The sequence below is a fragment of the Platichthys flesus genome, chromosome 12 (assembly GCF_949316205.1).
Source record: "Platichthys flesus chromosome 12, fPlaFle2.1, whole genome shotgun sequence".
Taxonomy (NCBI): domain Eukaryota; kingdom Metazoa; phylum Chordata; class Actinopteri; order Pleuronectiformes; family Pleuronectidae; genus Platichthys; species Platichthys flesus.
Genome location: NC_084956.1, coordinates 18,412,355 through 18,440,203, shown reverse-complemented (window position 1 = coordinate 18,440,203; position 27,849 = coordinate 18,412,355). Strand labels below are relative to the sequence as shown.

Genomic DNA, 27,849 nt, shown 5'->3' with positions numbered 1-27,849 from the left:
GACGCACAGTTACCTCAGACACGACCAGGCGAACGGTCAACGCCAATGCGATGGTAGCAGGGACACACTAGGCCGTAGCGGACGGGAAGAGGGGTTTTTATGTGGAGGAGTGCATCGGCAGCACACACAGGCTTTATCTTTAGCCCGCCATGACCGCGAAGCTGTGGTTTTAGGCTAAACAAGCTTCTCTTTTGCAGCTGACGCGCCGTGTCAACACAAAGGCCTATGTCGCTGACTAGCTCCTCGGCTAGCTAGCTAGCAAGGGGAAGAACGCCAACCTCTGCTGCAGCAAAAGGAACTGGCGTGACATTTTTTGATGTTTTACTTGTAGCGTAGTGAATCTCCTCCACCGAGACGACGACATTTGAGGGTTTCCTCGCTTTTCCACTACAATGACGGAACAGGGCGCAGTGGCAATGCAGCAGAATTTGGACAGGTGAGTTCAAGTTGAAGGCTAACATGCTAATGGCTGCTACGTAGCGTTTTACGTCAACCTACAACTGTTGGCAGATGGGGAGGGAAAGTGAAACCACTTCGCCTCAACATGTGAAGAAACGTGTTGAGTTCAGCATTTTATTCCAAACACTGACTTCAAACTCTGTTAGTGTGTCTGCACTGTCAACACAGGACGTCCTCTACAACCGCTGACCTAGCAGAAACACTGCACTAAGTAATGTTAATGTTCACTATCAATATGAACGTAACCGCCTCAGCTGCACTTGTACCAACACCTCTCATGTTAACTATTGACCTTTAGACGAGATGACTGCTCAGTTAGATTTCTTAAATGGTCACGTTCATTGCTAACAATCATTACGGCTCTGAAGCAGTAACCGGTCGGCTTATCTGCTTTAAAAAAAAGACACTGACAACTTTTTCCCAGACAAGTTTACTTTCCTTCCCCTGGGTATGGACTATTGGAGCACATTCATTCACAGAAGACAAAGTTACATGTCAAGATGTCTGAATTATGTGCACAAACCCAGGTTGACCTAAAGGAGAAAGTCATATTCATCTTATACTGAGAGTCAAGCATGGGTGATGCATGATGGCACTGCTAGGAAGAGATTCATGAGAGATGGAGTACTTGCAGATATCAGCATCCGTCACTAGCTAACTAGTAAATGAGGAATACAAACCAGCAGGAGAGTGCTAATTGTGCATTGTGGGTTTAAATTGGTGTTGAAAACTTCCTCATCACAAAAAGCATCATGGGAATTGACTTGAAGATGTACAAGTCACATGCATCAGGAAGGAAGAAAATGCAAGACAAACAAACAGAAGAAGAAATGAAACTCTTACCAAGGCAAGGTTGTCATTGGGGAAATGTATGACAAATGACCAACCCAATTTTGGGTTTGACACTTAATAAACCAAATTTCTTCTCACTGCTAAAATGTCAAAGCTAATCAAGGCCTGCACATACGTGTTCCCTTTGAAGCCACTAGGAAATGTTGCAGTGGTAAGCTTTACAGCACACAGAAAAAGTCTCTCTGGGCAGACTGAAGCTTTGCTTAGCACAACGTGGAACCACAGGTTTAACAATTTCATGGTCTCATTTAGGGGAAATTGATTTTGAAGTGTGGGGAATTATTTTGAGCTATAAAGACATACAATCCTTCCCTCAGTACACTTTGACGGGGATGTCAGTGCACACAGTCAGCAACTCTGCAGGTCCCCTGGAGTTGTACAAAGTCCTGAACCTTGCTTATAGCTGTAGCTTGTCACTTTGACAGTCACACTAGTCATAAAATCCACAGACTGCAGCTTCAAATTCATGTATGGACGGTTGCTGTATCTTTTATATGTGATAGCCAGCAACAAGCCTCTCTAGGTATTGAGTTGAATTCACATTCAGCAAAGGCTTATTCTGCTTATGCTTGGCGTCCTGTGTTGTTTCAGCAGGAGCATCAGGTCTTGCTGTGAACGTTTCCAGTGTCACTTTTTCAGCTTGTGATGCAAATCTTCGTTCAGATTGCTCAATGAAGAAATAGTGATGCACACTTGAACACGTGATGTTGGTGTTCAGCTCACATAAACGCATGCCTCAGCATGTTGTGACTACTGGAAGCTTGTGTTGATGTGCAATTTTTTTTATAGTTTTTCATCTTATAGCTGAAATTAGTACAACCAAATAAGGTGATTAGTTATATGTTGTGTGGTCTAATTTATCAGAGGGGAGTTGTAGAGCAAGATAAGTGAATCTGCCTCATCTGAATCTAAACTATATGTCTATCAGGGTGTGAGTAGATGTTGATGAGGTAGAGGTAGAGGTTTCATGTGTCTTGAAATACATGAAACGTAAGTGCAAATTGACCACACAATCTAAAATGTAATTGCCGTCCACCAAAATGAGTCTTGTTTTGAACTCGGACAAAGAAAATGTTTTCACGAGGTACCATGCTCATTTCTACCCACTTTTATCCTCTGTGCAGAAATAAAACAGGGGTAACGCCACGCTTGCTGCTTCCCAAGCGTTGTCATGACACATGTGTGAGCAGAATATTCCATCTTCTGTTTAAGTGGTCGACAGCAGATGCAGCAGCATTAGATCCAAGTATTTTGGTCTACCGTTTCCCTCAGAATAGTCACCAGCATTTGATAGTTGTGCAGTCTGTACTAACAGGTATTTGTGGGAAATTGACACAGCACTTTCTGTCACTATTGAAGATGCACTTTGGAATCATTTCCTAAGCAAATTGTAGGGGAGCAGAAAGAAAGGAAGGGCATGTGAGGCTTGTGAAATGTGCTTGAGCTGCTGTGGTTGTGTGGCAGAGGCAATAACCCGGACAGTGTTTGAGGAGCTGATAGCAGGAAGATGTATGTCATGTCCCCTTGCCCATGGTTGTGTAGCCAGCCACTATCAATGACAAACATAAGGCTCCACAGGCTCTTATCTGGCTTGCCTCGAGCAGCCAGCTGCCCCTGCAATGCAGTGTTTCACAAATAAGTGTAGGAGACACTTTTCAATCCAGACTGACCTTTTTTATTGGCTCTCACACAACATCCTTCTTTTATTCTTTTCTGGTCTGCTTTTGATGTCCAGATCACAAACCCTGTTGCTTCTATGAATGGGTATATAAATATCTTCTGTACATGTGTGAATGCATCTAAACTAATACTGATGGACAAAAGTACGTAGCTTCAATTGCAGAATCATAGTAATATAGTTAAATTGAGGAACCAGACACTGTCAATTTTATTAGTCAACATTTTTCCCATAGTGGAAGTAAAATCTGTCACCATTTTTCAAAATTTAATTAGATTTCTTTGGTAGTAAGAGGTTCAAATTTAGCAGTGCCATTTCTCCTGTATCCTGAGAGTTTGATAAAAATACTTTTAATTCCCTTGTGAAGCCACTTAACGAGGAACTTTTACTTTTTGTCGATTTTGGCGCCTCTGTGGACAAAAGCTGTAGTGTTTCCAGTCTCGCCTGTCTTAAAAAAAACCTCACTCCAGACAGCATGTGCATTTGTTCTGGAAGGGGTGAAAAAAGACACGCGTAACAAGCTCAGGACACACACCATGAAAACACTGCACTGTCTGTCTCTGCTCCACAGGCAAATTGAAAGAGCAATTCCTCAGCGCATGTATCAAAGCGGGTTCAACGATCAAAATGCTCAACATACTCATATTCATATAAATTCTTACATTTATAAAATATGACAGTTTAGTACTCAGCTAATGTACTGAGAGTTCAGTACTGACAATATGTCAGTAAAGACAATCATCAGTATTAGAATTGATTTCACATAACCATTGGGTATTGCTTACATTTATACATGTACGAGAAATGCATACCCCCCCCCTCCTCTTATTGTGGGCAAATGGAACATCCCAACCTCCTTCGCTCCACGTTCAGTCCGCTCCGTAAACTGAGCAGACAGCAACTTCAATGTTGTTGTTCAGCCTGGTCTCTGTGATGACAATCACACAATGCAAAGTATTTCTCATTCTGATCTCTTTCATCCTGTTTGTAAGAGACCTGGTGTTGGCCAGCAACAGACTCGGGAGTGCTGGTCTGTACGAGTTTGCGAATAGCCTAGCGTGTAGCCAGGCTCGCTTCCCCCGCTTTTTTTCTCTTCTTCCTCCATCTAACCATAGGCCTTTCCAGCCTGACTGCTGTTAATCGTTGCTAAGACTTTGCAGGTGATCTGCGACAGACACTGAGAATAGTGATTGAAAAAGGCAATTTTCTTCCAAAATGTCTCATTTGTTGTTTTGGGTCATTAAGAATCAGCAATATTAAAGTAAGACAGTTCCAGTTTAAAATTCCTTGTAGGGGCTTTAAAGTTGGCTTAATAATTATCTTATGTTCTATTAACGAGATAAGCCTGCATTTTCAGTCTGACGTTCTTCTTTTTACATGTAGTCTTTCATTTCTTAAAGGGATAATTCACCTAGAAATGAAAATTGACTCGTTATCTTCTCACCCCTATGGCGATGGAGTCCACAAATCCCTCTTGGAGTTTCATGGGTAGCAGTGTCACTATCCCTTTAAGGGATTTCATTACTGTTATGTGACACAATACTCTACTTATTTCTTGTTTGTATCTAAGTGAAAATAGATTTATGTAACGGGTAGATTTTTTTAAAATACCACCCCATTAGTTTAGAGTAAAGAGACAGGTGTAAAGCACCAGCGGTTATTGGAAACCTCATAGGTGTGGTAGCTCGAGTCATTTAAACCAAAAAGCTAAACTGAATGACATCCTGTTACATTGTTGGTTTCGAACAGGGTTCACAGCTCTTTGACCAAACACCGATCATTATACTGTGGACATAAAGGCAACACTTCAAAATCACCATATTTTAGACAAACCCAACATATGAATCTGAAATGATGGCCTAAGAATCTAGTGATTAACGTTTTGGATTAATCCATTTCCATCCACCACTTGTCATAGACTTCCTAACTATGGATGCCAGCCCTTCGGGGAGCAGTCAAAATCCCTTTGCTGGACTCCTGTGGACTTGTTAATGTAAAACTAAGGTCACAGTGTCTTGTACTGTAGATTGCAGAAGTACACAAATTTGTGATAAGGTTGCCTAAAGTTCTACTAGAAATGGGAGGCTCCTGTGTTAGTCAACTGAGTGAAAATACATTACTTACCTGTCAGTGAGCAACTTAAACAAAACTTAAACCCGAACGTTTAGTTTATTACGTTACATTAAATGGGCTGTCATTTTTGAAATGTCTCAAACTGCAATATGCTATGATATAATAAACTGTTATACAATGTACACACAAGACTGTGTTGATTAGAATCTGGTCATTTTAGAAGCTGTAATTCCTGTTCTGAATCTGGTGCGCCTGTGCCCTTCAGTTTTCCCACAGTCGCATGACCGCTGCTGAGTAAATGCCACCATTGGGTGGCTTATGCGCCTCTTAAAGAACGTGAGCCTGACCTGTGAGATGATGAGAAAGTAGCTCTGCGGTCCCACTCCTCTTTGTACACAGTGTCCGTCATCCTGTATTCCTTCACACACCCCTCCTGTGTCTGTGTGACTATGATACAGTTCTGCACTTACTTTGATTGCCAACATCTCATTGACAGCTGAAGTGGTACAAGTGATGTTGGCCCAGCTTTGCAGGGAAAGATCTACAGCCCTTTTTCTGCTGAACATTATTTTCATCCTTGAAGCTTGAAGGTTTGTCAGAATATCTGAGAAAACAGAAAGGATATTGTTGGTTCGCATTAGATTTATTAAAGCTCATTGTGGAAACTGTAAAGCCACACTTAATTTTGCCTTTTGAACATGTAAATAAGTCGTTGAGACAGCACGTCACCTTGCTTCAGTGAAACTCAGGCAAGTTGCCATCATCTGTTCTTGGAGGACATTTTGATGGAGCCTTTCCAGACCTTGTTATGCCCAGGACACACTACCCTGTGTTCCGTGACGGCTAGCTCGCTGAACTGTGTGGCTTTCGTCAGGATGTTTGTGTGTGTCCCCTCACCAGTGTGTCCACTTCGGTGCTGGTACTGCCAGCTACTGTATATCTTTTTACACAGGGTTCGCCCTTGATAATGGTAATCAGTCATACTAATCATTCATCATTGATGAGTGGTTTGTAGAGTTGAAACCAGAAACCAGTTGCATGATTATTATGGAGGAACCGGAAAACTAGTGTCCTAGACATTGAAAGGATGTCAGCCCGTATTGAGCCCTTTTTCCCCTGGTCAAAAAGCACCTGCTAACATCAGGCTTTTGTCAGCAATGGATTCATTCTAGATTCACTCCAGAGTCAAATGATTCCGCGGTAGACTTGTGTTTTTATCGGATTCGGCTCAGACAGCGATATAAATTTGACACCTGGGTCAATGTGCTAATTAGGCGGACAGTGCAGTGCTTTTGTGACGTTGATGTACAGGGGAAAAAACAGACAGGCAAATTCCTTTACTGGCAATTGGAATAGAGTTAATCGCCTTTTGGGGGGGTGATAACCCACATGTATGAGTTTTTTTGGACAAGTATAAAAATACTGGAATCATTTGTTTCGAGCACTCTAATTACAAACAGAAAAGTTCACAACGCCTGATAAGTTTGTGTCATCATTCTGTCTATTGTTTTAAAAGTATAGATTTACAAGCCACATCTGTGTCAAATTGCAGGCATTCTCTATATGCAGGAGACAATTGTGTACATGTGCAGCGTAGGCTTATCTGCCCAAGTGTTCTGCTGAACAGGGTTGAGGCGACATCAAGCTAGAGATTAAGGTTTCTCACAGTGGATAGCATTTCGGTGCTGTTGTATTAGATACTGTCATGCTGTGGGGCTTGGTTACAGGAATAGGAGCCAGTGAATCTATGGGAGCATTAGGTTTTGTTCTCCTCTGTCGCACTCCTCTTGAGACATCTGACAGTGTTCAACCCAGCTACTCATCCAGTCTTAGCATAGCTTCAGTTTTCATCTTTTGTGCTGTCTTTTGGGATATTAAGCCCCATCGGGCATCATTGGAGATGGCCACAAGATTTTTTATTTTATCACCCTTTGCCAGCTTTGAAAAAGGTGTTATATGTAGTGTCAAACAGCTTAGAGTAAGTTGCCATATACCTCAGATGCAAAGAGGTGAGAAGTTACAGAGCGAGTTTTTCTGAGGACAGAAGACGGAAGTGTGAATAGAGGCTCAGTGTTTCCGTCAGACTCAGATTCGTGATGTGTGCCGGGCTGGACCTTTTAGCTGGCAATGTTACTTGAGCTCCTCGACCCGAGCGCTCCCCTCCTGCGTCGCCATGTTTTATTCAGTTTAAACAGAGTATTGGAAAATCTTTCAGGGCATGCAGGCAGCAACCTGAGCAAATTATCCAAGTTAGCCATCCACGGTCTTTCACAGAGGACCCCCCTCTACTCCCCTGTGGCCGCAGTAACAACCTAGACCTCAGCAGTATGATGACAGAAGGCCTGAGATTTTAAATCTATTATTCAGCTGTGGGAGCAGTAGGGTTGAAATGTACACCCTGTACTACGGAGAGTCAGTTGCTAAACAAATATTGAAGGCACTGTTAAAGAGCTGCTAAAGGTGGACGCATAGACTTTGTACTGAAGTGACTATAAAAAGTCTTCAGGTGATTTAAATTGTTTTCCTCATTGGAGGCATTTTGGCTGCATTGTTTCCCCTCACTGACATATGCTATGGCCATGTTTCAAAGTAATTGGTAAGGAGCAGTAATACTAGATTTAAACTGTCTCTTCAGAGACCTGTGTGCAATAAATTAGAGATGCAGACACACTGATGTCTTTTTGTTAGATTTCAGGGCAAATCAAGAATGAAACAGATGATTGATGAATCACTAAACTGGCTGAATAATCACAATTGAGAAGCTGGGAATGATTTTGGGAATGAGTGTGATTTAGAACCGTCCTTCATACAAGAGTTACTTATTTATAACATCTGTAAAATGGTAGTAAAAACACTGCCGGTTTCCTCCATTCCAGGCGTACCTATTAGAAACCGGAACACTGAACCCTTGATGTGTTTTTATCAGGTCCGATTAGGGAAGATAGTTGTCCCCTGACAAAGAAGAGACACTGCCCTGTTTGGTACCTCTCAACCTACCTTACACCGAGCTTTAAACCAAACTATGGAATGGATAAAGTTATATTTGATTTGAAATGATTAACACGGTAGATTTAATCATAGAGCAAATCTCTTTGTGCAGTTTGTATTAGTTTGTTGTTGTTTCCTGTAACCTGGACTCTGTGAATAGTAATCTGACAAGCTTTAAAAAAAAACAGATTTTAGTAAAACAACAGTTTTACTCTCTAGTAAAGGCTTGGAAGCTTTGCTGCTGTAGTCATGGTCTGGCGTTAAAATCGATTGTTCATACTGTATCTCTCCTCTGCCTATTTTGATTGAAATATTGCAGCTAAAACAAGAATCTAACTGTCTACATTCTTGAACTTGGCCACATGCAGCGAAACATGGGGTGAACCTTCCAGCCAGTCGCACTCGGCTGATTAATTATGGAAAAGCAATATAATGTCACAGTTGGAGATGTTTTGTTGAAGGTCAGGGAACTTGCATATCTAATTACCTTCCAAACTCACAGAGGAGGGTTGCCCGGATGTATTGTTAGCAGGAGTCCAGGTAATTGGAAGATGGCACCAAACAGGCTAAACAGGTTAATGACTTGTCTTTTAAGAGAGGTCACATAAATTGGAGGAAGTGAACTACCTTTTTTATAAGTGGTAGAGTAAATACTGTATAGTGTTGGCAGATATAATGTGGGAGGAGAGGAGACTGTTGATATGTCTTTGACAAAAAGCTTTTTTCTGGGTGCCACCAAAAAAGGAAGACTGTGTGTTGGGGCTGGCCAATATAAGAACAGACCTTTGATTCTTGGTTGAAGTGACTGTGTGCTGATGACTGTGTGTTTTCTACTCAAAGGGGTCATTAAACAATTACTTTCATCTTGATTTCTATCTCGTCATATACCACACATCACAAGCTAAAATGCTTGTTTGGATGGAGGGCATTTGTTTTTAAAACACAATCTCTAAATTAAAATGTATTAGTGTGTATATAGCCATGGTACATGTAAACAGTCGTATCATAGCTATTCTCCATTTGTGTTGGTTCACACATAAGGGTAATAATTGGGAAACTGATGTCTAGTTCATTTATGAACCTTATCGGTAATATTCTGTGTGTGTTCGCAGTAGGTGTTTAACCGTCTTCATGTGTGTTTGTTTTTAGGAGCTGCTGGGTGTGCTTCGCCACAGATGAAGACGACCGCACAGCAGAATGGGTGCGTCCCTGTCACTGCCGCGGCTCCACCAAGTGGGTTCACCAGGCCTGCCTGCAGCGCTGGGTGGACGAAAAGCAGCGTGGCAACAGCACTGCACGAGTGACCTGCCCACAGTGCAACGCAGAGTACCTCATCGTCTTTCCCAAACTTGGTGGGTTGCATCTCACAAGGGATAAAACTGGTGATGGGGAGATAAGTAGTCGACTTAGAAATAAGAGGTTGAACTTGAAGAGGGATAAAGTTTTCTGTTGGTATGTCAGATTCCTATCAATTACATTTAAGAGAGGCAGTGTAGTAGATCAGTGTAGATAAAAAAAACATCAGTTTCAATTTGAAGGATAAAATTCACCTCAAGTTTCATCGCAAGTAATCCATCTCCTTGTCATGATTCATTATTTGGTTAGGAAAAGAAAGAAGCCCCCTTTTATTTGATCAGCCATTATTTCACATTCACATTTCTGTTCTTTTTGTTATATTTACAACATGGATTCCACTCATATCCTCCAGTTACTGTGACACTGGCAGGTGCTTATACTTATTTATATTTTTGAAGAATGTCTACTAATAGCAAACATTCAAGAAATATTCATAGGATGAGCCAGAGATGTATATAAACACTAGATGTCTCGTCCGCGTTGCCAGCCAATGGAGTCGAACGTCCGCACATGGCGGCCATCTTGCCACAGGCTGCTCGCTCAGCCACAACATTGTGTTGGTAGTGGAACATGTACTTTTTAATTAACTATAACTTGCTCAATTTTCAACCGATTTTTAAACGGATTAGTTTGTTATAAATGCTGGAGATGTAGTTATGACACTCCATACTTATTAGTAATTATGTTATGTTCTAAAAAATAGAATAATGTCCTTAAAAATAGGTACAAGATTTCCCTCTACAAATGAGATGTATTCTTATGATTAATTATAATTATAACCATGGGTTTTCATATGGAAATATCATTAAACAGAACAGATAGGGGCAATAAATACACACATGCACAAGGTTTTTATGTTAAATCAATATATAGGCTACTTAAACTCAACATACACAATGGCAACATGAGATATATGTATACGTTTATAATAGCAATATTACTAATATAATACAATAATTTGAATTATCACATGTTTAGTTTAAACAAGTAATAATTCAAATTATTGTATTATATTAGTAACATTCTTTTTATAAAAGTGACATTTATTTGCAGTAAAAAAAAGGTGTAAGATTTCCATTTACAAATATACATAAAGAAATGCTGCATGTTGAAAATTCCCACCCTCTAGAGAGAACTAGACTACTTCGGAGGTATACAGATGGAGGACCGACATAACAAATTACAAAAAAAACAGTGAAATCAATTGAAAATCTATAATATTTACTAACCTCTGAAGAGGCTGGTGATATATGCCTAAAACGCTGATATGATATGATAATGGTGATTCTTAGGTGAGTCGCATCAAGTTTGTGAACATTATTTTTTCTATTTCCTGTCTGACTGAGACGTGGTAAAACCGTGGTAACATTTGGCTAATGCCCTTTGAAAAGGACTGTTTTATTCAGCTGCTGTCGCATGTTGTTGCTCTGTAAGTTCAGTGTAGTAATTTTAGCGATGTGGTGTAGCCTTATTTTAAAAAACACTGACACAACTAATGTCAGCAGCGTTTGGTGGTGGCTGTCTATGCCATACTGCGTGTCGACGATGTGCTCCCCAAGCACAAACACATCCTCTGACCCGATCCTCTTCCGTACAATGTACATGACCTCCAGCAGTTTGATGGGCCGTGATCGTCCGAAACTCGATGACGCCTGGCGAATGACCCACTCTGCTGCCCTGACGACCTTCACTGTGCCCTCTGATGGAATCACCAGGCCTCCATTGTTTCTTAGAGACAACAGGTGGTAGCTCTGGTCCTTGATGGCAGATGCAGCCTCTGTCACAAGGCTGGCACGGCAGACATCACAGGACAGCTTCTTCAGAGCCCGTCGCACACCAAGTCCTGAAATTTGAGTTGGATAATAATATCATAACTTATAATAATAAATAATAAGCGTGGAGAAATAAAGGGGACATTTCTCTTTTTGGACTATCGTCAGATTGTTTTCCCACAGATTTGACTATTGGCTCTATCGGTTATAGGCAAAATTGACATTCAGTCAGCCTTTACCGGAAATGTACACAAGAGCGTTGTCCACAAGACCATCGAAGCGGATGGGAAGGTAGCTGTGGTCATGTACTAGGGCAGGAATGTCAGCAAACGGGGATGGAAGATCTTCTTCTCCTCCTGCTGCAAAGGACATATCTACAGCCGATAGGCTTGTAGAGGTGTCGATGACCGCTGGTAGGGACTCTGTCTCATCCTGCGCTGTCACATTGCCTCGGCATGGTTTAACAACTACTTGAACTGGCTGGCATTAGGGTTGTTATTCCAGCCACCTTAAAAAAACAAGATATACAAGTATATTACACAGATATTCAATATATGATATAATATAAAATGTTTGATGCTTAAAAAAAAAAAAACTAGCCACCCCTGAATGATCTTTCCAAATAAATTAAGTTGAATGACATTATCAAACAATTCAGAAAAAAAAAACATATGGACCAACCAACTGAAAACAATATAAGCTTTGTGTCACCAAGTGTTGCGGTTGGTAAATAAAATTTATGAACACTACCGGATGCTCTGATGGAGTTAAAGAGCAGTTCCAAGTGGTCCTTGCTGAATCTGTAGGTCAAGACATATCGCTGTCCTTCAATCAGCACAGGAACCATCGCCAGCAACGTGTCAATGTTTATGATGTAGCCCAGGACAGAGAGGAACCTTCAAAAGCAAATATTGTATTACTATGATGATTCTGCCAAAACAGGACACAAGAAAGCAGGGATGCAAACAAATAGTATAGGCTGAAAATAGTGAATGCTCCCAGTGCAGCACTTCTCAAGGCAGACACAAATCCACATTTCAAACAATTCACTTCATTGCCATGGGGGGGGGGGGGTTAAAACTGACTAGTTTGCATCCCTGACCTTAAATGTAACACAGAATTGAGGCCTGGGGATATGAGTCAAAGACAGATGGGGGGTCCACTGTCAATAAAGTCAGCAATTTCCTCTAGAAATCATAATGCAAGATGTTTTTTAAAAAACAACCCAATTTGAAATCATGTGAAACCTCAGTTAAATCATGTGCAGCTTAAGTTATATTGAAAAGAAAGAACAATTCTGCCTCTCCTATAAATATAAAATTACCCGGTACTAGCCTAGCCTAGCCGTGGTACACAACTAAGCTGCACGATTAAGTCGTTTTTCGGAGAGAAAAGCTGCGATTTCAACATGTTCAAGCATCCAGAACTATAACCACATTAATAACGTTTGTAAGAAACCAAACCATTTGTAAATCCGTCAAGATTTCAGAGAGATAAGAGTATAAGTGTTTGAGCAGATCACTGACCCTCCCTCAGGTACCACAGATCCTTCCAGAAAGCCTGCCTGTGGCAAGATGGCCGCCAGTGATGACGTTCTAGACTCCGCCGGAAGACATCTAGTCTTTATATATATCTATGGGATGAGCTATAAAGAGCAAGCATGGCTCAATGTGAGTGAATTTGTATCGTTTCCGTGTCGGTTAATCATGCTAGACCACATGGGATCATCCTGCCTGCCTGCTTTGGGACTGGGATCACCAGCCACTTGCGTCTTTAGTTGTTCAACATTAAGCTACATTAAAGAGTACATGTAATCAACCCTCACTGATTTGACCCCACCCCCAACAGTTTGTAATTTTTGTATTTTAATTTACTACACTCTAAAAATGTAATGACTCCTAATTTCCCGCTAGCGGTCAACATCAAAGCAGCAGTATTAAGCAAATTTCCAAGTAAACAGCTGAAGCTCCTCTTGTGGGCCCTCTTAATAGTTGCTGCCTTTAACTGTACCCGAAGCTCTGAGAAATATACAGTTTGTCTTGCCTGAGTGCATGTTTGTTTACTGTGGAGTCAGCATAGGTTCTTTGGTGATCTGGGTAAATATTTCCTTCCAGCCTGTCGAAGAACAGAAGGGTAGCCAATTGTTACACAGCCCAGCTCCTGGCAGATTGATTAGCAGTAGTTTAGAGAAGCGGCTGCCTCAATTATCCGAACGCGTCAGAGTGACGAGGGCATCAGTTGTTCCCAAACACCAGCTATGACTCATCTTATGAAAATACACCACACACGGCCACACTTATGTGGCCAGATACTGCTCACTTTTCAGTTTCTGTGTCTCAAATCCCTTCATATCTCTCTAAGACAGCATCTTGTCCTCAACCTTTGTGACATGGATTTTGCGTTGACTTTTTGGGGGTTGATACTGAAATTCCTGATAGAAACCTTGCTAGGACCGGGTTGGACCCCCTTTTGCCTTCAGAACTGCCTGCGTGGCGTTTAGACGATGCTCAATTGGTACTAAGGGGCCCAAAGTGTGCCAAGCAAATATCCCATTAGATTCAAGATTCAAGATTTTTATTATCAAATGCACAACAATAACAGTAAGCAGTCGCTGGCAGTGAAATGCTTGAGTCACAGGCTCTCTTCTAGCAATGCTCAAGTAATTACAACCTATAAAATAAAATAGAAATGGTATAAAAAAGAATATCAAAATTTAAAATAGAAATAAAGTATATATGTCTAAATATATATATAAATCGCTGAAGAGAAAATAAAACAACAATAGTGCATTTATGTGCAATATGCAAATATATCACGGTGCTAGATTGGTGGAATTATTGCAGTTCAGAGGAGTTTAAAAGTCTTATGGCCTGGGGGATGAAACTGTCTCTGAGCCTTGTGGTGTGGGCCCGGATGCTGCGGTACCGTCGGCCAGACGGCAGCAGGCAAAAATGTTTATGGCTGGGGTGAAAGGGGTCTTTAATAATCCGGCTGCTCTTCTTCCAGCCCCGAGAAACTTGAAGCTGCTGACTCGCTCCACCGTGGTCCTGTTGATGGAGGGGGGCGTGTTCCACTCCTTGTCTCTTCCTTTAGTCCACGATCAGCTCCTTCATTTTGCTGACTTTGAGATGGAGGTTGTTGTCCTGGCACCAAGATGTCAGGGCTCTGACCTCCTCTCTGTAGGTCTTCTCATCGTCGCCGGTGATCAGGCCTATGACAGTGGTGTCATCAGCAAACTTAACGATGGTGTTGGAGCTGTGGGTGGCCACGCAGTCATGCATGAACAGGGAGTACAGAAGAGGACTGAGCATGCAGCCCTGGGGGGCACCGGTGTTGAGAGTCAGGGTGGACGATGTGGTGCTGCCGATCCGCACCGCCTGTGGTCTGTCCGTCAGGAAGTTCAGTATCCAACCACCACCACCAGCAGCCTGAACTGTTGATCAAAGGCAGGATGGATCCATGCTTTCATGTTGTTTACGCCAAATTCTGACCCTACCATCTGAATGTCACAGCCAGTGCGAATTGAAGCCTCAGTTTCCTGTTCTTAGCTGTCAGGAGTGCCACCCGGTGTGGTCTTCTGCTGCTGTAGCCCATCTGCTTCAACATGCTGTGCATTCAGAGATGGTATTCTGCATACCTTTGTTGTATCGAGTGGTTATTTTAGTTACTGGTGACTTTCTATCATCTCAAACCCCTGTGCCCATTCTCCTCTGACCTCTGACATCAATAAGGCATTTTTTCATCCACACAACTGCTGCTCACTGGATTTTTTCTCTTTTGTGTGAAAATCTGCAGTTTTTGAAATACTCAGACCAGCTTGTCTCGCACCAACAACCATGCCACGTTCAAAGTCACTTAAAATCCCCTACTTCCCCATTCCAATGCTCGGTTTGAAACTCAGCAAGTCGTCATCACCACGTCTAGATGCCTAAATGCATTGCGTTGCTGCCATGTGATTGGCTGATTAGTTATTTGTGTTAAAGAGCAATTGAACAGGCTTGCCTAATAAAGTGGCCGGTGAGTGTATTTTTCAATAATTGCAAGGATTCCTCAGTAGTAGCTAGAACCTGAATTAAGAAAATAAATTATTTTAACTGGTGTTTTGACCTCAAATAAAAAGAAGTTGCAATTTGAGGCAGTAGCTGGCCTTAAGACAATGTAAGTGTGCAGGAGGCCATGCCTGGCTGGTAAACATGTTAATGTTTATTTATAGTGACCAAGGCTGCCCTGTCACTCACGCTGGTGCCATAAGCAGAAGGTGGCACAGCTTCTTTAGGCACTTCCTCCTCTTCACTAAATTGCCCTGTGTACGTCTGTATCTCTCTCTGAGTGCTGATCCCTGGCATTTGGCCGGCTGCTGAGTATTTGTAAATGTGTCTGTCTGGCTCTTTTCTTTTTGTCTTTTAAGGACATGTTGATTGGCTCTCAGGGCCCAGTAGGGATGTTAATTAGTGCTGTATCAACCGTTAGATGCATATAAACACAATGTCCAATAGAACTGCCCAGGCCCCCTAGCAAATGTGCAAGTCATTATTGACACTTTATTAATATATGACATTTATTGGGTCACAAATTAGAAATATATTTGCATTACTTAATAAAAAATGATTTTAACTAAGATGGGGTGGTGGATAGTTCTTATGCACTTTGTCAAGTTGAATGTAGGTGCAGTAAAACTGAGCTTTAGAAGACATCAGAAGGTTGGCAGGCACTTGTGCCAAATCCCTTCCATGAATTTGAGATTTTTATTCTGCACTTTGATCTTTGAAACAGTTGTGTCAGAACCGAACAGATGACAAATAAAAGAATAAGGACCCGCAGTGTCTGTCAGACCTGTGGCGCTTTGGTTGCACTGATACTGTTAAAATCAGGGACGAACAAAGTATAATCAAATAAAAGTTAGAGAAATATCTTTCAGAATATATATGTATTACTTATTTAATTTGTGTTTTCAGGTATTTAGTGTAAATTACAATGTTAAACTGTCCCAAGTTAAATTAGTTATTCGCAGTTAACTTTTTTCATTGATCACATTATGTCTCAGTATGAAAAGCCATGGTGTAAATATTGCAATCAATGATTGATGAATAACATTAAGCTGCTTCAGTTTCATGGTCTTGGTAAAGCCGATGCTGTCACTCTGTCATGGCTTACTGGGACACTGGAACAGAATGAAGTCATGGTTAATATTTTTATTAACACCATTGAGAGTTTTGAGATTGTTCTAAATGTGTGCTGTGAAAAGCTCTGTTTCTTGAAAATATTGATCATTGATTTTGAGCTCTGTTGTATTTAAGAAAAGATTTTCAGTTTCAGTTAAAAAAACTACACGATTAAGTGTTTATGGGTTTGTTGCCATGTGTTTGTTTTTCTACACTAATAAGTCCGGTACTTCAGAATTAGGAAGAGCATAGATGAAGTGTTGAGATGTAGTGAAATGACAGTGAAGTCACTTCTGAATGGTTGGCAAGCAACATAATTTAATTCAATTATATTTGCTTCTTTACAAAAATAAAATATGATAATGAAACTATCTATTAATATTTAAACTCAAGACAACCTTTCTGAAAATGGATTAATTTGAGTCCAAGAGAACTCCGCTGACTCATCTGACAAGGATGTACATGTTTGTCTTAACCAATGTTCTTCTCATACACAAGTTTTTGCCAAGAGACACATTATGAATGGAGTCTCTGTTTAACACGGCAGGTTTTTAGGTCACGATTGAGACATATTATGTCAGTGTTTTCTCTGTGTGACACATCATCACGATGTCTTTGAGGTTAGTTATTCTTGGCCAACTCTAATTTTTCATAACAGACAGCTAAAAGCTCCTGTTTCCCACGCCAAAGTTTGTGTTCATATGTGCGACAGCTCAAGTGGTCTGGCCAATTGCACGAGTATTTTGATGAATTGTCCAGTGGTTTATTTTGAAAGGGAACATCCTCTTTACTGTGGTTGATCCTCTGAGTGATGAGGCGCTTTGAGAATAATGCAGTAGGCTTCAGCCACGATCACTCATCATTTATTTAGACTCTTTTTATAAGCATACAGAGGCTTGTGTTGCCTTTTTATTAAGTCATGTTTATGTGAGTGTGAGGATGTGTGGGAGGACGCTGCACATCTAGCTGTACATCTGTTGAAGAGAAACATTGAAAAAGACAGGAGCGTGTCTGGTAGAGCTTGGAGCAATCTGGGAGTCATTGTGTTATTTACAGCATGCAAATTATATTTTTCAGCATGGCTTTAAAAAGTATTTTATAATTTAACAATCAGAATTTTAAGCCTTAAAGAGTCTGATAATGTGAAAATATGACACACTAGGTCTTACATACTTTAGGTAGCTCGTTTTATGTGAACATTCATTCTCTTTAAACTTAACAATTAGTTTTTTAAGATTAGTATTTTTAAAGAGTTTAATATCTGCGCGATATAAATCTTTGCCAATGATACAGATATTAGCACGCTGTATTGACACTGCACTTCAAATGTTGACTGATAACTGACAACTAGCATGCGAGATAAAGTTGCATTTCCAAGGTTGTTCTCTTCGAGGCTGCTTACCCTTATTTCTGATTAGGTGGAAGTGTATGTAATTCTGAGGCTGCGATATTCCTTCATATCCCACTTGACATAGGTAACCTACATCATTCTATTTTTACTAAAAAAAACAGGACTTTTAGTCAAGTAATTTTAACCATAATGTTCTGATGACAGAAAAGTAAATTTTTCCTCCAAACAGCTGAATGTCAATTAATGTGTTTAGGCAGGTAGTGGAGCGGTGGTTCATTATATGCATTGCGCCAGTTGGGTTTACCTGAGAGGCTCCTCCACCACAGGGTCTTTTCTCCCTAATCCCATTAGCAAGTACCAGACAGAGATGGTGAGGGGGCTGTGCGGGGATGCTGAATATGTCTGGGAGAGAGGTGGATAGGGAGTGAAAGTGGGTCACGGGAAGAGCCGACGGAGCTCATCAAAGGCCGAAAGCAGATGAGTGGAGTGACGCCGCCACTCTGCTGATGAATGTTGGAAATCACAGCTGTCCTCCAGTGTTTCCTCCAGTGACTTTAACATCACATTCACACTTCATTAGAACTCTGCTCAGTTAGTTAAGCCTCTGGATTATAAACAGGATGTGCCCAAAGATGTGATCCCTTCCTGCGGAGCTCGCCGTGAAAACGTTGCAGGCTGAGTGGCTAATTCAGTATTTTATGGTGCTGCAAGATATTAGAGGTCAAAATGTAATTTCAAAGTGTTGGGGTTTGTTACTTGGACTCCGATATACATAGATTTAGCCACTTCCAGATGATTATGTTAGGATCAGATTTAAATGTCTAGAAACGCATTTAACCACATTGGTATACCTTGGTTACAAAAAAGGCAGTTAGACGGTATGACTATCAGTATCCTGTTTTTGTACTTGTTAAATAACTTGATCCTTTTTTTAAAGATACAGAAGAGTAGGTTTCTCTACATTTTAGCTGAGATTATGTCTGTACCATCTGAGGGGTTTGTCTCTCGCTGCAGGATACACTTGGCATTAGTGAGCTTCAAAGTGAGCAGGAGTACACCATTGTCTGTTTTGCTGCATCATTGCTGCAGTGTTCCTTTTTTTTTTTTTTCCAGCCGTGCCGCCTTTTATTATGGCCATACAGACACCAGCGATACCTTTTATATTATATTCATGATTTACCTGCTCCACAGTGAGTTTGATGTTGTACCATCTTTATTTCAAAGCAAAAACATGTATTTCCCTTTCCTATATATATATATATATATATATACTGTAATTTTTCTGTCATGGCTTCACATCCTGTGGTGTTTTGCAGCAGCTTTAATCAGCCCGTCAGAATAAAAGCAATTTCACAGTTTAGCGACAACACTTGATGACAGCTTTCAATTTGGGGAGATGGTGGTGAAGCTGTGGACAGGTAAAGACAGAGAGCCGTGTTGGGAAGCTGCCTGTGTAGTTATTATCTCAGGGTTGCTGCTGTGGCCAGCTCATTTCTACAGGCTTGACAGGCATTACTCACGTTTTGCTCGCAGGCTGGGACCCCTCCCCACCGCCAGATTAGATAGGGGCTAGATTTGGAGCCACAGATCACTCTTTCCATTAACCTAGGCTTTGATTGTTTGCACTGACCAATGACTTTGGGCAAAAGCTTGCAATATCGCAGCTCACAAAGAGTAGGGTATATTCTGTTCTGGCTGTATTCCCAGCAGCACCTGCAGCAGAGCCAAAGCCAGCCTATCATGCTAATTTGGCAGCCAATGTAACTCTGAGGACGATGTGTCCTTGCTGCTCTGTCTTTATGGACCCTCTACCTAGAAAGAGTAAACAAGCCAGCTGGAACAGCTTGCCAGCCTGCGTGCCTACTACTGAAGAACTGCGGTTGCGCCTTTCCCCTCTCTCCTTGATTTTCCCCTCCCTCCTGTTTAATTATCTTAATTATGGAATCTGCTGCCAGTAGCAGAAATGAATTGCTCAGCTCTCTTGACTTGCCAGTGGCCATTAATGGCGACCCAGTTCTCTCCAGCTGCGATGTTGTAATGGTTCGGCCGGGAGCCAGCGGAAGAGATTCCAACATTGTCATCAAAATATGCTATATTAATGCGCTCAAGCGTTGCAGGATCAATGTGGTTGGTGAATGTAGGTGAAGTAAAACTGAGCTTTAGAAGACATCAGAAGGTTGGCAGGCAGTGGTCAAAACAGAGCCACTGTGTTTATGACAGCTTTAGAACTAAAAGTGTGATATTTCCGTTGTGAGTCAAGTAGCTTTAAAAGTGCCAAATGCTTCTTGCTTGCTTTGGGTACCTTCCTCCACAAGTGGGCTGGAGCGCTGCTGTCTAAAAGAGAGAGCCCTCTAGCATGAGATGCTTAAAATACTGCACAGAGCTGAGCCCTAAACTTGTAGCTTTTATTGACTGAATGTACTCAGCTGTAGAAATAGCTGTGCAGCTAACAGTGGCTGGATTGTATACAGCTTGTGGAAGGTACTTATGGGTAACAGCCTGACGGTGGCCCGGCTGTTCAAACAGCCTAATAAAGTCTGTCTTATGTTCAAACTGTACAAACCCAAATCCCCAAAATATCCATAGAGCCTCAGAATTATTTTGGAAATCTGCTGCTTTTTTTACACTTGATGTGTGGGCTAATGTTGCAGCTGTAGATGTTTGTCTGTTCTCACAACTTTGGTTTCCTACGCAGGGACTATGAACTTGTACCTGCTGAGTTGTTAAGGCAATCATTCGCTGGACATGGTGACTTGGAGATGGCTCGGCATCTCCGTCATTAATCCCTCCTGTCATGACGCTTTAAACATTCACCACTCTCTGTGATCATTTTCTGTATGACGAGGTTGATTTCCAGCCTTGTAGCTTCAATGAATAGGATAATTATATACCAGTCCACTGCTGACATGCCCAGAGGAGAAAGTGTTCTTGAACCAAGTCCTGCTTTCGCAATGACCAGTGAGTCAGCATTATTTTAATGCCACTTCACAGCTTTATTACGCCCGGGGCACACCAGCTGCAGGACGGCTGCAGACCGACCTGCTTTTCATTTCCGCGCCCATGTTAGCAGATAAGAGCTAACACACTTTGAGGTTGTGCCGTTTTTTTTTTCACGTTCCTTGCGTGATTCAGTGCTGAATATCCAGAGAAAATGATCTTGCAGAACAGTTTCAATTCTTATCTGTCGAATATCTCACAAACGTAAATGTTTACAACGCTTCCTGCAGCCTACCATTCGAAAATAAAAGCACTCCAGTGGATGACTTTATAGTGTCCACCTAGTCACATATTTATAAATATCTTGATATTGAATCCTGTTGAATATTTGTTTTGGTTCTCAAATGTTATTGCTAAGCACCTGAAAACCTGGCTTAAAATGTATGTATTAACTACAAGGCTAACAAACATACTGTTGTACATTCATTACACAAAATGCCAACAAGTATCTCATTAAGTTACCAAATTAGTTGATAGGATTACATGTTCCTAATAAAAGTCCTGTTAATAACCAGCTCATCCACTGTTTCAACATTACAGTAGCAGCTCTGTGTTAGAGTTTACACATGAGCAGCTCCAGTCAAACTAGTTATCTAAAGTAATGTTACATTAACTCCTTGAAATTTTCAAAGCCTTTAGCCACTTGTATTGTGAAAAGTCAGACATATTGTTTGAGCATGAACAGCAAATTGAACTACTGTCTAAGTTGCCAATACAGGATTTTGACATGTTTCCTTATGATACATCACATATCTAATATCGAAATCAGCCAGAGACCTTTTTACCCATCTGAACTCATGTTAGCTTAGATAGCTTGCTAGCTTCAGCTAATAGCATCTGCTACTGACAGCCGTCATTTTAATTCACAAAATAATTCGGGTTTTAGGTTGTTTGCTCTGAAATGTAGGTCTTAATGTTCATAAAACAGATGTATTTTAGCACAGCTGCCAGTGTTATCACTGTAAACAGCACATGTGCCTTGAGAGAGTGGAAAGCTTGACAGGTTTATAAACAGTAACTAAGGGGATTCGTGATCAGTCAGTTACAGAAATCTCCAATGTGAAATACCCAAGACTCTACCTACATTGGCTCCAGCTCAACTCATCCAGACCCGGGGTTCTGTGCTGGCTCCCTCTGGTAGAATCCCCCCGCTCTCCTCCCACTGACTCCGGGGCGGGTTATTACCTGGATGTAGATGGGTCTCTCTGAGTGAGGAAATCAGGTTCTCTTGCTGTAAATATTTTATGATTTCCCTCGAGCGGGCCTGGAATGTTAGAGACGAGTATGCAGCAGAGAATTTTCTCCACCCATCTTTTTTTGTTGTTGAGATTCTGCTTAAGGCGAGTTTGAATTGCAGATTAATACTTATTACATGCATGTGGAGAAACAGCCCCAACTATTTTTAATCTGGGTGGGACTCGCCTGAGAGACTGCTCCCTGACTGTCAACACAACAAAAGGTGTGCACCATACCTGACATTTTACAAATGCTGGCAAAGCCTTCAGGTAATGGAATTCAACCGGATCAGATGATCATTTAGTGTGCACTTCCTTGTCTCCAGTTCCTTTATTATCTTAAAACCAGGTAATTCAACCTGTCGACAGAAAAGGAAACTCACTCACAGTGCTGCTTTATTTCCCATAACACTTTTCCATAAAGAGCAGGTGACATAAAGAAACGAGGCAGCTCTCTCTCTGTTTGTCGATGGATGAGAGATGTGTGTTGAGTTCGGATGCATTTCCTGTTCAAGTGGTTGATTTAGCAGCAGGAGTCTGATGACCCCTGCTGTACAAACACTCATTAGCTGATTGTCCAGTCTGTGTGTTTCCCACAGCACCTCACACCTGGCTTCAGTATCATCACACACACAGGCCTCAGGTCTTTCAGGAAATATTTGCTCCCATTTATAAAACTGTATTTATTCTATAATTCTTTGATTTAAAAACATCTCATGTTGTTAAAGTGGGGAAAACATTTCTGCTGTGCCCCCTGATCAGGCTCCACACCAAAATTTAATGGGTTCTTCCCTGACCCGAACCACATCCTTCCACCAAGTTTCATGTCCAGTAGTGTTTGTGTAACCCTGCGTTAACAGACACCCACATGCAAATGAAAACCGAGGCGTTAATACTAGTTAGTGGCAGCTCTCCAGGAAGGAGCCACAGGTTGGCGATGTAACTGTCAAAAGTTAAATTCTCACACACACCGATGAGAAGAACTCTGACGTAGAAGTTGCACGTGTTCTTACCTCAGTGATTTCTCTTCCTTTAGGTCCAGTGGTCTACGTGCTGGACCTGGCCGACCGGCTCATCTCTAAGGCCGGACCCTTTGCAGCAGCCGGCATCATGGTGGGCTCCATCTACTGGACTGCCGTCACATATGGAGCTGTCACCGTCATGCAGGTCAGACCAGTGATCCCTCCTTCCTTCCAGTGTTTTGATTTGACTGTACCTGTATGATGGAACCATGAAGCATGTATTTCTGCAAATAATGTGCATGTGGTGAAGCCATTGTGGCCTTTTTATGTTCCTCCATTCCTCAGGTTGTTATTCAAATAAAAGTCTAGCACTTTCACTTGTTCGCTGTAGTTTTCCACTCACACTGTTCTCTCTGCCCTCCAGGTGGTCGGACATAAGGAGGGCCTGGATGTTATGGAGCGGGCCGACCCTTTGTTCCTGTTAATCGGCCTGCCCACCATCCCCGTCATGCTGATCCTGGGCAAGATGATCCGCTGGGAGGACTACGTGCTGCGTCTGTGGAGGAAGTACTCCACCAAACTACAGATCCTCAACAGCATCTTCCCAGGTCAGGACACGCACTCAAGTTGGATCCAGGAAACGTGTCTCTTCTTTTTAACCCGAATGGTGTACATGCCATCTTAGTCTGTTTGAGTTGTTTATGCTTGAGCTCTGTGCTTTGAATCAGAATCAGAATTATTTTTATTGCCATGTATATTTGCACATATAGGAAATTGCCTTGGTGTGGTTGAGTATTTAGAATTCAGATGTTCTGTGTTAAATCAATTCAAGCAGCTATATTTGAGGTGTAAGTGTAGGTGTGTGTGTTTTTTTGTTGCTGCCACAAAAAATAGGAAATGAACAAGATATTCAAACTCAACATAACATTTTCAATGGATTATGGGGACTGTATGTTATTAATATTTTTTACAAAGCTTGGATACAAAACCTGAACGTGTAATGTTTTCAGACGAACATCGTCTTTATTGCAGAGATATTACATCTGTATAAAAACATTAATATTCAAATAAGCAGTTCAGCTCTCTGTCTGAGCGAGCTGCTCGACCCACTGAGAACACAAGGGCTTGTTCGGTTGGAGTTGTGGGTTTTGGTGTTTGTGTGAACTCAACGCAGACACATGTGTTTACCTGCACAACAGACATAAACTACCAAGTAGAACAGCAATGCATCATCAGTTCAACTCGCACACAAGCAGGTACACCAACCCTCACATCAGAGTACAAGTGACTGGGATTCAATCAGACGCACAACTGTATTACACAGGAGCTACAGCAGTAAATGTGTTCATAGCACAGACATGTGTGACGTTCAGGTGTTGCGCTGTACAGCCCTGGTCGTCTTTATAACAATATCATGAATGGATTTAATAAACTTCATGCACAGAAGCTTTGTGGGCGCTGTTATAATTTGTTAAAGAGTCAGTCATTTAGAAAGTCATGTGACGGATAAAAGGGGTGCGTAATTATTGTAAACACACATGACAACAATAATTTGTTTGTTTTTTTCAACTGCCTCACTGCTGCTGTTGATTCTCTGTTTCCACAGGGATTGGCTGTCCAGTTCCCCGGATCCCGGCAGAGGCCAGTCCCCTGGCCGACCACGTGTCGGCCACACGGATCCTGTGCGGCGCCCTGGTCTTCCCCACCATCGCCACCATCGTGGGGAAGCTGATGTTCAGCAGTGTGAACTCCAACCTACAGAGGACCATCCTGGTGGGTACACAACATATTACTACCAGCCTATCAAGCTGTGGTGGGCGAGGCATGGTTATTTCAGATTCACCTTAAATACAGTCAAGTCTGCTTAAAGTAACAACAGTCCACACACACACACACACACACTCACACTCACACTCACACTCACACTCACACTCACACTCACACTCACACTCACACACTCACACTCACACTCACACTCACACTCACACTCACACACTCACACACACACACTCTCACCTGGTGGTGAGGACAGAGCGGTAACCCGAGTGGCTCATGTGATCCAGGCTGCACTGACACCACTGAACATTGTGTCCTTATACTCTGACACGCATGCTGCTGCTGGCCAGATTCTCGGTCATGATAAAGTGTCACATGTGCAGGAAACACGACGAGTCGACTTGTTGGCTTCAGCTGCAAGACTCTTTTTAGAATCAAGTGATAAACTGATCTGAATAGTCAAGTAATAAAAACTTCTCAACCTAAGTGTTTTTTTGTTAATAAAAAAACAATTAAATGACAGAGATGTTAATCACATGGTTGATGCTTCAAATTTACTAAGCTACTGCACAGGTAAAATTTTCAATGATTTAGAATGAACATTTCTTCAACTCAAAAATAGAAAAAACACATTAAACCACACATTGAACAAAGTCAGATCTTTGTAACCTCCTTGTAGATCGGTTCAATTTCTGGCATATTTAAATGTTTTCTTACTTTACATATTTACCCCACATAATGAACTGTCAGATCATTTACTCCACATTTAGTTTAACAGCTTTACTTCATCGGTAATATTAAATCAATAACAAATAACATTCTAATGTGAGCCTGAGTGGAAACAATCTGCTGCAGAATGAGTGAAATAACAGGGACTTTCTATATTCCGTGTGTATTTAAATGTGTATATATATATATATATATATATATATATAGTGTCACATGTGCAGGAAACACGACGAGTCGACTTGAACATATATATAGATATATATAAAATGTTAGAAGGGTCATATGAGTTATGATGTGTTACTACAGCATGCCTCGTCCACACAAAGGCAGATATGTTGTGCCTCTCGTTCACGTCACTAAACCAGTTTCTCACAAACTGCTTCCACTGACTGTGTGTACGTGGAACACAGTGTTTGGGAAGCGATGACATCAAAGCTTACTTTGTGCATATCAGCACTTTGGAAACTTGGTTTGGAAGTTACAAGCTCACTGAGCATGCTCACGAAGCTCTGCTCTGGTGTCTGACGGATCATTGATGTTGACTGAATTGTTTGTAAAACGAAGGTTGAGTCGACGGAGAGAGGAAAATATCTGCAGAAGTGTCGACGAGGCCGAAGGAAAGGATCTGAGGAGACTTTAATGTTTTAAGCAGAACGTGTCTTTGAGCGCTTTTTGAAAATGATCTCTACTCTACAGGGAGGAATCGCCTTCGTGGCCATCAAGGGAGCGTTTAAGGTGTACTTCAAACAGCAGCAGTACCAGAGGCAAGCTCACCGCAAGATCCTCAACTTCCCCGAGCAGGAGGAGGCCTGAGGAGGAGGAGGAGGGAGGACAACCGGATGAACCACACACACACACACACACACACACACACACACACACACTCAACCACCTACAGTACAGTACACACACTTCTGCCTTTAGGGGTCAGGGGACGGAGGAGGAAATGAACACGTCAGACTCAGGATCAGTGTCACCCGCACTTACCTGCTCCTCACCCCTCTCCCCCTTCCTGGAGCCGCCAACATTCATCACAAGGATCCCAAGTACCGCCGCTTCACTTTTAACCTCCGACGTGTTCAGTGGGTGAAGACGGATCAGACTGACGCACACAGAGCGGAGCATGTTAGCAGTTTCACACACACACACACACACACACACACACACACACAGGCCACACATCTATTCTCTAAGAACCGGTGCCGATTGGATGTGTCACATAAACTAACACCTATTATAAACATAAGTGTATTTTAAAGGACATCAAATATGTGGGGCATGTGTAATTACAAAGTTTTATAACATTAATAAATGAATGTTTTATAATGTTAATTTTGCAGATTTTGAAAAGTCCCCTTTGCCAATGCTGGAGGATTTATAACGACAGAGGAATATGTTGAGTGTTTGGAATGTATTAAAGAGGAAACAACTGTGCAGACAGGATGCAGTGCGTCAACGCAGCCAGGAGGGGGCGTGTCGAGGTTTCATCTGACGGTACGAAAACCCACTGACCACCGAGCAGAAGCTAAAGCACAGCCTTTTATTTATTTGCTTCCTCCTCGTACCCCGGAAGTGTTCACGCCTGTTGCTTTATCTCCACTCCCCCCCCAAAGAAGCTCTTCTGTGGTTGTTTAAATCTCGGCCATCACCACAGTGGTCCAGGTGCCCAGCCTGTTGCCATGACAACCCCCCCCACCCCCCTACGGCTGCGTTCGCAGCACGTTGGCGATGTGACACTTCGCTGAAAGAACTCGGGAACTTGAACAGTTTTCTTTCCCTCTCTTTAGTTTTATTTAACAAAATCCTTTTCTTTTCTTCATGGTTCCTGTTCCTCTGTCATGTGACCCTCGGGCTGCGGCTCAGCTTGGACACGAGTGGCAGATTTGAAATGAGTCATGGAAGCAGCCGAGGCTTTGGACAGTCACACCAATGACGAGCCATATTTCCTCTAGTGGCGCGAAGCCATGCAGATATTTTAGTTTTTTTAATTTCCGCTTCAACCATGGAGATGAAAAATCACCTATAAAAATGCCATCTCTGGTATGACTGTAGACGGAGACACCATTCAAACCATCACACCAGCAGCATAGATGTACTGGTGAACACAAGTAGTTTGATCTCAAGTGTGCTGAGTGTTTAACATGAGACAAGATGTTTGTGTAGATCATTGGGAGTGTAATGTGATCACTTGGATTTATTGTGCTGCTTTATGCCACTGAGGACACGTGACAGCCTGTGGTCTGGGACTTCCTGGCGTCCTACGCGGAATAATTAACGTGCACATGTAAACTGTGCCTGTTTAACAGATGTTCTCTTCCCCCCCCTCCCCCCCCCCAAACCCAACCCTGTGCATTCACCGTTCAGTCTCCACTCTGCCAAAATAAGTGTGAACTGTGTTTGTTTCTTCTGACTCTAGAGTTTAATGGTTTCAGTTCTGTGAATAAATGTATTTTTCCAAA

At 41.9% G+C, this 27,849-nt stretch overlaps 2 protein-coding genes across 2 annotated transcripts; one reads left to right on the top strand and one right to left on the bottom strand.

Moving 5' to 3' along the window:
- Nucleotides 1-27,849, top strand: marchf5 (membrane-associated ring finger (C3HC4) 5). Its single transcript, XM_062400454.1, has 6 exons — nt 1-436; nt 9,200-9,402; nt 22,960-23,090; nt 23,310-23,493; nt 24,492-24,658; nt 26,087-27,849. Exons 1-6 carry the CDS (start codon nt 393-395, stop codon nt 26,201-26,203), a joined length of 846 nt encoding a protein of 281 aa, XP_062256438.1. The 5' UTR covers nt 1-392; the 3' UTR covers nt 26,204-27,849.
- On the bottom strand, nt 10,239-12,798 carry LOC133966662 (uncharacterized). Its single transcript, XM_062401672.1, has 4 exons — nt 12,705-12,798; nt 11,929-12,074; nt 11,418-11,686; nt 10,239-11,249 (listed from the first exon to the last, which is right to left on the bottom strand). The coding sequence occupies exons 3-4, from the start codon at nt 11,548-11,550 to the stop codon at nt 10,780-10,782; spliced, it is 603 nt and encodes a 200-aa protein (XP_062257656.1). The 5' UTR covers nt 11,551-11,686; nt 11,929-12,074; nt 12,705-12,798; the 3' UTR covers nt 10,239-10,779.